Source organism: Chanos chanos, chromosome 5 (assembly GCF_902362185.1).
Source record: "Chanos chanos chromosome 5, fChaCha1.1, whole genome shotgun sequence".
Lineage (NCBI taxonomy): Eukaryota > Metazoa > Chordata > Actinopteri > Gonorynchiformes > Chanidae > Chanos > Chanos chanos.
The window spans coordinates 6,003,764-6,016,231 of record NC_044499.1 but is presented as its reverse complement, the minus strand read 5'-3'; the positions used below and the strand labels follow the sequence as shown (position 1 = coordinate 6,016,231).

General features: G+C 41.7%; 1 protein-coding gene across 1 annotated transcript in view; it reads right to left on the bottom strand.

The window, feature by feature from the left end:
* LOC115811375 (sickle tail protein homolog) overlaps positions 1–12,468 on the bottom strand; it is a 56,681-nt gene that overhangs the window by 31,937 nt on the left and 12,276 nt on the right. Inside the window, exons 2-4 of the mRNA XM_030773543.1 lie at positions 3,418–3,432; positions 2,870–2,911; positions 1,157–1,435 (exon numbers count right to left, since the gene is read on the bottom strand). Coding sequence (XP_030629403.1) covers positions 1,157–1,435; positions 2,870–2,911; positions 3,418–3,432 — 336 coding nt within the window. The remainder of the gene's footprint in view (positions 1–1,156; positions 1,436–2,869; positions 2,912–3,417; positions 3,433–12,468) is intronic.

Sequence of the window (12,468 nt, the reverse complement as noted above, 5' to 3'; positions counted from 1 at the left end):
CAAACCCCACCTAGCTGAACTTACCTGTAATACTTGTTGATCGACAGTAATATATTTTTCCTGTGGTCTACATGCATAATTTAAGGAAGAAAAAAAATCGAAAAAAAAAAAACCCAAAAAATAAAAAACAAAACGTCGTCTTCGCAATAAGACTGTTTGTCGCATTCGCAGTGTAAAATAGTAATTTCACTTGTGAGGACAGCCTCAAGCTAGATATGGACCAAGACGAAGTATGAGGGAAACTGAAATTAGATTAAAAAAAAAAACTCGTTTCAGTGCTCAGATGGACGACACATTATTCTAGAGGAGATCTACTCGCTTAATTCCATCAACAACAACAGTGGTCTTGTGGAAAACTGCTTGAGGGGAAATTTACTGTACATACTGCGTGTGTGAATCGGACGCTGCAGCGCCCCTATTCGGAGACTATTTGATATTGCACCGAATTCTGATTGTGCTTCAGCCAGTGTGGTCTCGAAATGAAGTTCAGCCAGGCTTACTCTGTTAATAGGCTCTGGCTTCAGTTATCCGTGTCATTAGACTATATATAATTTAAGGGGAGGGAGTGTGCAGGAATGCTTTACTGGTTTTGCTTGTCATTATTTTCGACATTTCCCAAAAGAAGTAACAATAACAGGCACAAAATTTCACTTGAGTATTCAGTGTTTTCAGAGTTGGAGTTTTATATGCAGATGTGTGACTCTCAAGAAAATCTAAAAATGAAAATAAACGCGCTGGGCACTACGTCAGGAAGATTCAAATGACGAATCCAACGTATCAGAAGAACAAGACACAAAAAGACCGACGCAACAGCATAAAACACCCTCTACTTAAACGGGGTCATCAGTGCGCAGTGGTCCAATTTGAGCAAAAAGCATGATTATGCATTGAATCTAACACAGCAGTGTTTCCTTGTCCAAACTTTAGGTTGAGAAGGCATGGTCAGAGACACATGATCTCAGAGTTCTGAAAGTTCCTGTAGATTTTAACAGATTCTCCTTCTTCTCTCTCCTCTTTCACAGCCTGTACACTACAACTGGAGTTATCTAGTTCACGATGGCAACTAAATGCGGTTGCTTGTCACCGTAGAAGGTTACATTTCCCATAAAGAAGCAGAACAGAGCTGAATACATCGTTTGATATTCTGCTGCTTTACCTGGTCTCTCAGCCTCTCCTGGTGGCCCATGATGGCAGAGGCATGATGTGGATATTTCTGTTTTAGGTGTTCCAGGAAAGCCTCCCTCTTGTGATCCATGCTGTGGGTTTGCATGGTTAGCACGTCTCTGGCGCTGCGTGGCCCTCCCACGGTGTGTCTCCTGGGGACAGTGCGTGGTGACCAAGGGTCTGCGTGATTACTTTCGCCCGACCCGCTTTGAAGCCTTCTCAGGGTGTCGACATCCTCAGGGCAACATAGCCTCTGATCGCTTTTCACGGGCTCTGTGATTAAATGGAAGGGAGAAGAGGAAGAAGAGGGGGAAAAAAAGAGAGAGAGAGAGAGTGTGTGTGTCTGTTAAAACAGTGAAACTCAGGAGGTGTTGAACAGGAGTTCAAGACCCTGTAATTAATTAGAATGACAAACCACTGACCCTGAGGAAGCATTGAGACCCATTAGCTACAAGAGCAATTACAGAGACCAGCAACAAACACAGCATTCATTTTCTCATACACAACGTGCACTCTGACAGAAGTGGTCTCCAAGCAACCAGGCTGATGGTTTCTCTCATCGGCCCTGAGCAAACCACATAACACTTTGGTTCTTCAGAGACTACTAAGATTGTTAAACGGAGTCAGAGGGCATTGGTACAAGTCTGTGACATGAATGATCGTTCACAAAATCATCAAAATGGTTACGAATCTCAGTCATACTAATCCAAGCTACACAACTCACACAGATTATGTTACTTTCCATCATATAAATTTGTGATGGTGCTCCTATGTGTCTCAAACATAAGGAGGTGCTGTAGAATGTACATAACAACACTATCTGGTAGCGTCCAAGTGGTGGAGATTTACTATCAAAATATCTAGTGAAAGGCAGGAATGCTGTGAGGTGTTGTAAAATGTGTTTACAACCATTCTCTCCCAACCTCCTCTTTTACAAAGATAATGTAGCATTCTGTTAAGTCCCTCATAAACTGACTGACAGCATTAAATGTTTACAAACCTCGGAACACAGAACTTTAAGATGGTCCAAACAGTGTTCAATGAAAGTTTGCTTTGCTGTGATGGATAAGTGAGAGCTTAAGTGAGAATCGTGCCTGACATATATTTTTAAACATAAAAAAATGGACATGAGTCAAATTCAGTAAATCACATCTCGTAAAAACCAAATCCTAGCCTTCAAAGACAACCCACCTCAGATTTAAAAGCATTATACATAGCCTTCAGAACAACGTAACATGCGGTGTATCTTAACTCTGATATCTGAGGTATGACAAAATTATTCCATTAAAGCACATAGCTGTAATGAGAGACCTGCAATAATGTTCCTTTCCCTCTCCCCCTTTCTCACAGTGGTGAGTCTGGAAGGAGTCAGGATGTCAGACGTTTTCTCCTTGTCTGGCAGGATACTGCAGCTTAATGTATCCGTGGGACTTTTCATCATGAACCGGGAGTCATTTTCTGCTATGTGTTTACTGGAGGGTCTATGACTGAAACATCATCTTATCTTTCTCGACAGTCTCCTCCCTTCACCGGTGGATAAGCTGCGGCTTTGAAAAGACCAGAAAGCCAAAGGATGCAAGACAATCTTCTTCATTCTTTGATTCAATCTAGAACTTTTAACTAAGCTGCTTGTCTAGGAGAACCTTTTTTTTTTTTGAACCCTGAAGAACATCTCTGATCCGTGCACGCAGATGAAAGATTATGCAGAGGAATTTCGAGGGGGGGGGGAGTTGCGTTGGGGTTTTTGCTGGAGACCCACATGTTTGTGTGTGCGGCGTAGACTAAACGAGGGGGATTACTACACAAAATGAGCCGGAGTCTCTCTCTCTCTCTCTCTCTCAAGCGAGAGCGAATGAAGCGTACCGTCTCTGTGGAAATCTCATTGGCTCGGGTTTACTGGAGCGCCGAGCCCCCCGACTGACTGCCGTTTGGATCACCTCACCGACCTTTGTCGTCCCGATTCAGGCGGAGAGAAACGAGAGGAAACGCGCTCGTTCGTCAGCGTTTAAGCGACACTCAGCGTCGTCCTTTTGAACTCTTCGAAAGAAAGACAGGCTCCAAAGCAACGGGCCCATTGCCATGACTCTGGCCTTAATTGCTTGGGAACCAAAGAGAGAGAGAAAAAAAGTGAATTATCATATAGCTTCATCGTAAGGCTTGTCGTTCAAATCGGTTCTCCAAGTCTTTTACCAAGAACTGAACCGTGGACCATAGAGATCATTAAGGAGGAGTGACTGCTCCAAGATGTATTACTGGGGGAAAATTATTCTAAATGTTTATAAGAGGGTTATACGTGACTCTGAGGAACAATGGCGAGTTGTATTTGCAGACTAAGTTTAAGGGATTACATATTGAAAAATCTGTTATAAGAAAGGAAATGTGTGATTAGTGGTCGAGGGATATGGAACAGAAGGGAAAATGAGGTTGCCGTATCGTGGGGGTGAGAAAAATACTTCTGTGTTTTCTGTCACCCGTATGTCTAAAACAGGCCTGGAGATCTGACCAGGCATCTGGACTGCACGGTCAGAGGAGAAGGCATAGCTAAGACTTGTGGAAAGGTTTTAGATAACCGTGGGTGGCCAGCTGTTGGCATGCTGATTATGAATGAATGCATGACTGTTTTCCCAAATATTCCAACACACACATCTCTCTTTCTCTCTCTCTCTCCCAGGCTCATGCAGAAAAAAAAAACAACAAAATACCCACTATTGATAATTGCCTTCACTTCTGAAAACTGCTTAGAAACTTAATAATTACCCCCAAATAAGGGAATGAGCAGGATGTGATTCAGTGAATATTAATACTCGTTCCCTCAAAAACAATCTAAAAATGAGGAAGTCATGCAGTGAAAAACAGCTGAAAGGAGAGGACATTGAACAAAACAATGAAGCCTCACTCTTGTCGCTATGGTGACCTCTCATCACTACGGTGACCTCTGAAACGTTTATTATTGTACCTTAAAATACGTAAGGACAAACATGTTTACGTGTGGCAAAATCTGATAGAAAAGGCAACAAAACAACAACACAATTTCTGTTTTGTTTTTTTTTTTCCTTAAAAATAAGTAATAGATAATAGGGTGTCAAAAGAGAGACTGTAGTCACTGTATAAATTGACAGGAAACGGATTGATTAACTCCTTTAGAAAAAATCTTTGGGTCTTTTTTTTTAAACTTTGACTTTCCCCAGTCGTTTAATCATGGCTAATTGCTCTGAGTTGTTTTCAGTGTTCTGGTAAACAGCGTTTTCTAAAGCTTCAGGCAATGGATGCCTCATCCTTTGATGGTGACATTTTGATCGGTCTTAAGGCTATGTCAGTAATTACAGCCACGTCAATGAAGCTTTAGGAGGAAAAAAAAAGGAAGAGGAAGAAGAAGAAGAAGAAGAAGAAGAAGAAAAAAAAAAAAAAACGAACGAAAAAACCATTTCGGCCTAAAGCGAGGTCGCAGTGTGCCGACTGAGCAAATTCACAATCTTGCTGTGCGAGCTAAAACAGTCTCATTTTAGAGTAAGTAACTTTTAATCACCAGTTAGCTATCTTTTTTTGACGGCCGCTGCCCAAATCAGAACCAAAATATTGATATCATGAACAGAGAGCTCCCATACTCCTCCAGATCTATCGTTTGGGCTTCTGCAGATTTTTCTCTCTGACTTTTGCACATCTCCCATTTCCTCTGGAAGACACTGAGAAGGCTTCCCTGACAGGCTGCATGCCAACTTTTGCATCCTTCTGGGGAAATAAAAAAAAAGAAAAGAAAACGTTTTTCCCTCTGCGGGGTGGATTTTTATCTCGCTCTTTCCCTGGAAAAAAAACACGTTCCCTGGTGATCAGAGCTCCGCTGGAGAAAATCCAGGCATTGTCAAGTTCATTTTTTCCGAGAGCGTGAGGTCATTGAATGAGGAGGATTTCCTCCGGTCCACACTAGGTAGCCGTTGAGGGACTTCCAGATGTCAGTAACCAATCCGAGCTTCCCAAACAAACAAAACACACTCAAAGCAGCCAAACACATGGAAGGAAGGGGGGCAGGGGGGCGCATGGAAAAGGATCTTTGTAATGTTTAAGAAACTCAAAGAACTAGAAAGAGCAGCAACAATTTTCAACACTCCCACCCTACCCTTCTTGCTGTTGTACTCGAGTGAAAAGTTAACTGGAACCGTTTGGCAGGCGAGTCAGGAAATTGCAGTTTACATGAGTTTACACTGCAACTTCCAGTGACATGTCAATCTTGTTTATTAAACACAGAGACCTGCAATCCAGACTGATTCACTTTTAAAAATCAGATCTCCAGCACTGGTCAGTGTATAAATACACTCTGATGTGTGCTTGATCCTGCATTAAATCTCCCACTTGGCCATGAATAAACGAGTCACCTGATGTACAGAGACGCGGTTAATCCTGCTATTGATGGGTCATTATAGAACCAGACAAGAGGCTCATTCTGTTGCATTCCCCTGGCTGAATCATTAGCCAGGGATGCACACAGCCTCCCACTGTCTCTGCTGGCATGGAGCATAGCAGAGGTAATCCCCCTCATAAAAGAAAAGATTAATCACTGTGCCGATAAACAAGAGGAGGCAGATTATACAACATGGAAGAAGAGGAAGAAGAAGAAGAAGAAGAAGAAGAAGAAGAAGAAGAAGAAGAAACCCTATACCAGAACTTAACAGAGCTTCCACGGTTCTGACCCGGACACCGAGGGAAAAAAAGGGACAGTGAGTCCTATTTCCTGAATACAGAGAGAGAGAGAGAGAGAGAGAGAGAGAGAGAGAGAAGAGAAGAGAATGAGGGAGAATGAGGGATGAGAGACACACTCAAAACATTTGTGTCTGGCTGTATAATGCAGGGCCATATTTCTAAGCTCTATTTAGTCCTAGTTTGAGGTCAAGTTTGTTTGTGCAGCGCTTTTTGCAATCAAAAATTGTCTCAAGGCAGCTTTACAGAGATCAGTGCCTAAACGAGCAGGCCCAAGACGACAGTGGCGAGGAAAAAATCCCTGATGAAGTCAACAGGAAGAAGACACCTCGGGAAGGACTGAGACTCAGCAGGGGGATCCCATCCTCCTCTGGTCAGCACATAGAAGCACGTAGACATTTACAGTATAAAACGAGTCAGGGATAACCGGATTCAACGGTCCATTCTAGCAGGACATTAGGAGACAGTGGTTTATTTGTTCAGAAGATTAGTTTTCACAGCTCTCTCTGTGCTGTGCACCGACAGCAGCCGTAGCAGCAGGGGTGAGTTTCAGGAAACGTACTGGAAAACATCTGTCTCGTCGTCCTCCACCATGTGGCTGAATCACACAATTAATATAAGGTCATGACTCAGCGGTGATGGGCCAAATCCTTCAGCTCTAATGAGCAGGGAGAAACTGGAGCCAACGCCATATCTCTACTCTGTGTGTGTGTGTGTGTGCGTGTGTGTGTGTGTGTGTGTGTGTGTGTGTATGTGCGTGTGTTTGTATGTGAGTGTGTGGGTGTGCATTTCTGTGTTTATTCTTTCTGTTACAGCCTAAAACAGTCAATTATTTGAGATATACGAGGTACGGACAATTGCCAAAACATTTACTGGGCATTCTCCCTGGTCTTCTACTGTAGACCAAATGGGTGCCCATGAGGTAAAACTCCTCCAATCACAGGGCAGCGCAGGTCATGAGACACAGACTGACCACCTGGTTACCATGACAACATGATCGTTTCTGTTTTTCAAGAAATTACAGATGCATTATGACTCTTTAATATATGTAAAATAAATCATGGAGCCACAACCTTCTTATAACCCAGAGACACAGTCTCATGTAGCAAAAGGCCAGATTCAATCAAAGCTTTCAGCATACTTATGCAATACAATAATAATCTTAAATAAGGTCTAACGTTAATTTTGGTTATGCACCAGTTGCATTGTGCCTTGTTTCTACACAATGAAATTGAACAGCTATTATTATTAAATGAAGTGGACACTGTGCATCCTTGAATTACGGAACTAAATGAAATGTCTTCACATAAAGGGAGACAGATAAAACTCGAGGCTTTCTCAATTCATTTTTTGAAAAAAAGTCCTGATCGAATAAGCCGACATCAGAATATGTCAGCTGATATATCTTTTCATAGATCTGCGTCTCTCCATTTTAAATGTAATATCCGTCATTGTCTGAAACATTTCCCCGTGTATTGCACAGACATTAGTATTCATTGCTGTAGCCTCTAAACAGAAAAAAAAAATCCACAATGCATTATTTAAAGATGATTTGGCACAAGCTTACTTCAGCAGGAGTGAAGGGATTTTTTTTTTTTTGTAAAAATGAGATATACTCCAATCTGTGTTCAGCACTGAGTCTACAGACGTTGCCTAAGCTAACCACGCTAAGCAGCTTTTGCCTTCTCGCACCTCCCCGTGTGATAATAACAAAATAATTAGTTTTATCTTAAAACTCTGCTCAGTTTTTTTCCGTTTTGTTTACGAAAAAAGTTCCACGTTTTTTTAAGTCATAACCTCGCCGACTTCGGAGAGGTTGTGATTGATAGGATAGAAATAATGCAAATTCCATTTCTTTGGCCCCGTTCTAATTCTTTTAAAGTGTCAAAAAAAATATGATTATGTGAAAATGTGACACATTTTGATGAATCTAACTTTTCATTTGGAATGACGCGGATTGTGTTACGGAGATGACTCGGACCTTTTAAAGCTTTGATTTTATTCGCCGTTCTTCGATCAGGGAAAGTTGAATTTCTCATAGTCAGCTTAACAGAGTGAATGCTCATTGTGAAAAATGTCTTCTACACTGGAGCTCGATCAGTTTATTCACTCAAAGTGCCTCTTGTACATGACAGCGGAGGAAGCTTTTGGAGAGTTATTTGCAAAAAGTTCAGTGTGACACTTAGGCCTATTTTAAATGTAGGAATTGTGTACACCCATCGATAGATGCTAGTGTCAGGTAGTGTATGCTGCACTGAGGTCAATTTAAAAAATGCATTTAAGTGTATTGAAATAATGATTTCAGTACTGTATCTGTCTAAAAATTTAAAATTTGTTGTCTCTGAAAACAGACCATTGTTACACTTCAGGTTTACCGCAAAAAGGTATAAATTTATCATTATTTATCTTTGTCGTTGTTCTTTACGTTCGTGAAAGAGATGGTACTAAGACAGTGTCTTAGATACAGTGTCTATTAATACAGTAGCTGAGTGTGTAATGTGAGTATTCCTATTGGCCCTCAGCCCTGAGCTGAGCACACATTGGCTCCCATGCGTTTCCACGCCAATGCTTATTTTTGACTTTACCGTCCTTCTGTTCGCCACTCTCCGGAAGCAAACAGAGACAGTGCCTATAAAAACCAATCATGTGCTTTGTAATCCAAACATCTCTATCTCAGTCAGTCAGGCAGCCTAAACCACACTGTTCTGTCACAGGGTTACACAACGATTTAGTGTGATAATTAGACGTGTAGTATGAGAGGTTGGAATCTGTTTGTCCGCGTACGAAAGTCACGCGCAAACCAACCGTGTTTTATTCTTGTCAGAAAAATGCAAAAACTGAACAGTGAGTCAAATCAGTGAGTCAAGTCCTCAGCTGACCTCAGTCGAAACAGGAAAACAAATGACATGCCTCATTTGAAAGTGTAACAGGCCTTAAAAAAAAAAAAAATCAGATTCATCTTTTTACTATATTTTCACTTGGCATCACATCAATGTGTCTTTTATTCCATGTTGTTGTTGCTGATGAGGGACCTTTAACTTTTGACCCAAACTGTTGTTGTTGTTGCTATTATTCGCCATGTGCTCTTACACGTCTGAACACTGGATCATTTCCTCTATTTGAATACAGCGTACGTGTTTCTATTGTCATGTATCTCTATGACAGCAACAACAACAACAACAACAAAACACAAAATCCCTGTTATGGTATATGAGATGAGTTTGCGTGTGAACAGAAAGTTGTGAAGGTAAAAAAAAAAAAAGACCCGAGTTCAGTATGTAAAGCATATAGCCTGAGAATGTACTGTTTACACGTTAAAGAGCTTTTCTCCTTTCCTGTCCTTCTGTGAGTTGAGAACTCTGGAATGTTCTGCCAATCTGGCAGAACAGGACGAGAGAGTCAACACCAATGAACAGGAAATATCTCCCTGCCCAGAACCCCCCACCCCCCCCACCCCATCCCCCCATCCTCATCACCCCCACCCAAAGTGGACTGAACCTTTTCCATTTATTCAATCCTGGCTATGCTTTTTTTTTTTTTTTTTTTAATATCTGTCACATTCAAATACATATATGCAGACGCATACTTACACTAACATATGTAAGCCTACACTCAGACAAAAACACACACACACACACACACACACACACACACACACACGTACGTACATTTTAATATGAAATGTGAAACTGCCCACCACACCTAAAACTAACAGCTTGAACCCAGGGTGTGAAAACACATGGCCTTGACATTTGTTTTTCAGACTGGCACCGTTTGCTGTTTTTTATCAGGGTTTGTGAAACTCCTCCTGTGGGAGAGAGGTTCAGTGCGTGAGACTGTAGAAACAGCATTAGGTGGTCTGTTACACTCTCACTGCTTTGCTGACTGGGAAAAACGTTTTATTTTTTATTTAATCTTTTTTTTCTTTTTTTTTTTTTTCGGGCCACCAGCACTCAATTCGTCTGTGTTTATGTAAAATATATAAATCACAGAGAGGTACAAAGGGCATGCGGAACGTTAAAAACATGACACTGTTTAGTTTGAGGGTACTGAAGGCCAACTGATGAGTGCACTGTTAATAAAGATAAAACTAGTTTCCTTTTTAAAAACAAGGTCATGTACAAACAATGATAAAACATAACTTTGTAGCTGATCATTCCTCTCCACGAAAAGTGTAAATGTTCCAGACCAAATACAGGAAAGTACAAAATGATCTGTTCGGAGCTTATGTGTGTCACTCATAAATCTAAATGTGTATTTTTTTTTTTTAGCATTTTTTTAGAACTGTCAAGTCCAGTGACACACAATGGACCCGGTCATGTTCCCATATGTGAGGCAGATGAGTCTAAACGTGTGTAGTCTATACAGGTGAGCTGACCAAACAGACGTCCACGTCAGTAATACCACTCAGCGCGCCATACTCCAAAGTCCTCCAACACCGCAGTACTGATCATAACCATACAAAGAGCTGTTGCTAAATGCTTTTGTGCAACCCACAGTGGCGTTCACCAAAACAATAACCCACATTCATTTTATGCCCAAGAATACGGGTTTATGTTGTTTATGAGGTGACGGAACTGTAGAATCTTGAGTAAAATTCTATGGAACTTGTTGGAGGAAATGACCAGGGAGCTGTTGAACTGTAGTCCACAGAATCCTACCAAACATCCACAGCATAAATTCCCTTTTAATGCCCTGATCTGACGACATTAACAGTCTAATTAATGAGCCAGCGTTGTGAAATGAACAAGCCCTGGCTTCACTTCAGCACAAATATTTAAAGACAGATAAATGCCAAGACAGGGGAGGGGGGAAAAAATGGCCCTCGTATGATATTACAGAGAGACTTGGTATGGATGTTTTAAGCCCATTTTCTGCCAAATCATCAATCCCCTCCCCCCCTTCCTCCCACATTAATGCTGGTTTGCGAAGAGGACACGGAGGATTGCTCAACTCATTACATCTTTAGTTAAATCCCCTTCTTACCAAACTCAGGACAAATCACTGAGTCTGACAAACCGTGATTCATACGCTGAGGGTGCAACTAAAATGTCAGCGCAACTACATGAATATTAATGTGTGGATTTTGGGCATTGTTAAAAATGACGCATCCTGATTGGCTGTTGGTGCGTATGTGTGCGTGTGTGTGTGTGTGTGTGTGTGTGTGGCCCGCACGCACACAAAGCAAGTCAAAGGAATAGCGCAGCATGATTTGAGGTTTTGAGATTTCAGTGACCACATTAACTGGTTTAGGTTGAGCTGCCCAAGGATCATTACATTTATAGATTTATAATGTATTTATAGTGTGTGTGTATATATATACTGTACAAATATATGTATATTTTATAAGAGGCTGTTCACTTGCCCACCTCCACTGAGGATGTGGAGAGGAAATCGAATTGGGCATGAAGACACCCACCAGTCTTCCCATCATGCATTTGGACCGCACACTGCAGATGCAAATAAGTATTACTCTCGCTGCGCGCACACTCCACACTACTGAATGTTTGAGTATACACCATTTTACAGTAGGCAGATTTCACATAAACACATACTATATTACCGCATAAACACCACCCAGCTGCTAACATTACAGGGTTAGCAGCATCCAATCAATGACCCATAAGCAGTCCAGTACCACTGCAAAAAGCAATCAGGAGATTTCTGTTAAAATCATATTGAGTGGTCTATAAGCCCTGCTGACCCACCCAGCTGCACATCTGGCAAATGTATTAGTGAGATAAAGTCAAAACTGTCATTACACACACACAGAAACAGAGACGTCAATACCGCGCAGTGAGGGAAACTAGGGTGGGTACATACATGTAGCATCAACAACATAATGATGATTTTTTTTCACTAACTTTTAATCTCTAGAACAACTCCCACACCCCCACCCCCCTACATAGATCTCCCACCTATTGTCTAGAGCAAAAAACCTGCTAACACTGGTCCCCAGTCTCAGCAGCACCGACGGAATCACTGCGGCTTGAAATCCCAGCTCAGCCAGCAGTGCAGAGGGACGTGGTTCTGACCGCCGCGCTGAAAGAGAGCTCTCGAACCTCACGCGCGCAAACAAACCTTCGCCGCTCAAAAAGGCTCCGGGCTGCCTCGTGTCCGTCAGCGTTGCAGCAGACGAGCAGAACAACACGGCCTCCTCAGCCAGTCTCTTCTATACCCCATTTAGCTTAGCCTCTTTACGGGCGGCAAACGCGCTAACGAGTTACAAACAAATCGAGACCCAAATGCCTTTTAATCTATACCAAATGTCCTGTTAGCACAAAGAACCTCAGTTGTAAGTCATAGTGGTGAAAGAAAGGCCATTCTATCACTAACTGTCCAGGCCGTTTCCCATTGGATAAATAATTGATTTAAAACAGCTTGTCCGTTTTACACACCGTGTAGCATAGGGTAGTTCACTTTCCCATCGGGAGTGAGTTACGCTAAACTGAAAAGAAACATTCCTGTACGTGTATCAGTGTCATAATAACACACACCTGGGCTCAAAACGTCTTGACAGACATCTCAATTATCATTTAAAAGCATCTGAACCACTATGAAATTTCAAATTTAATTGTAAAGATACCAGTGTTTATAATGGCAAAACTCAGA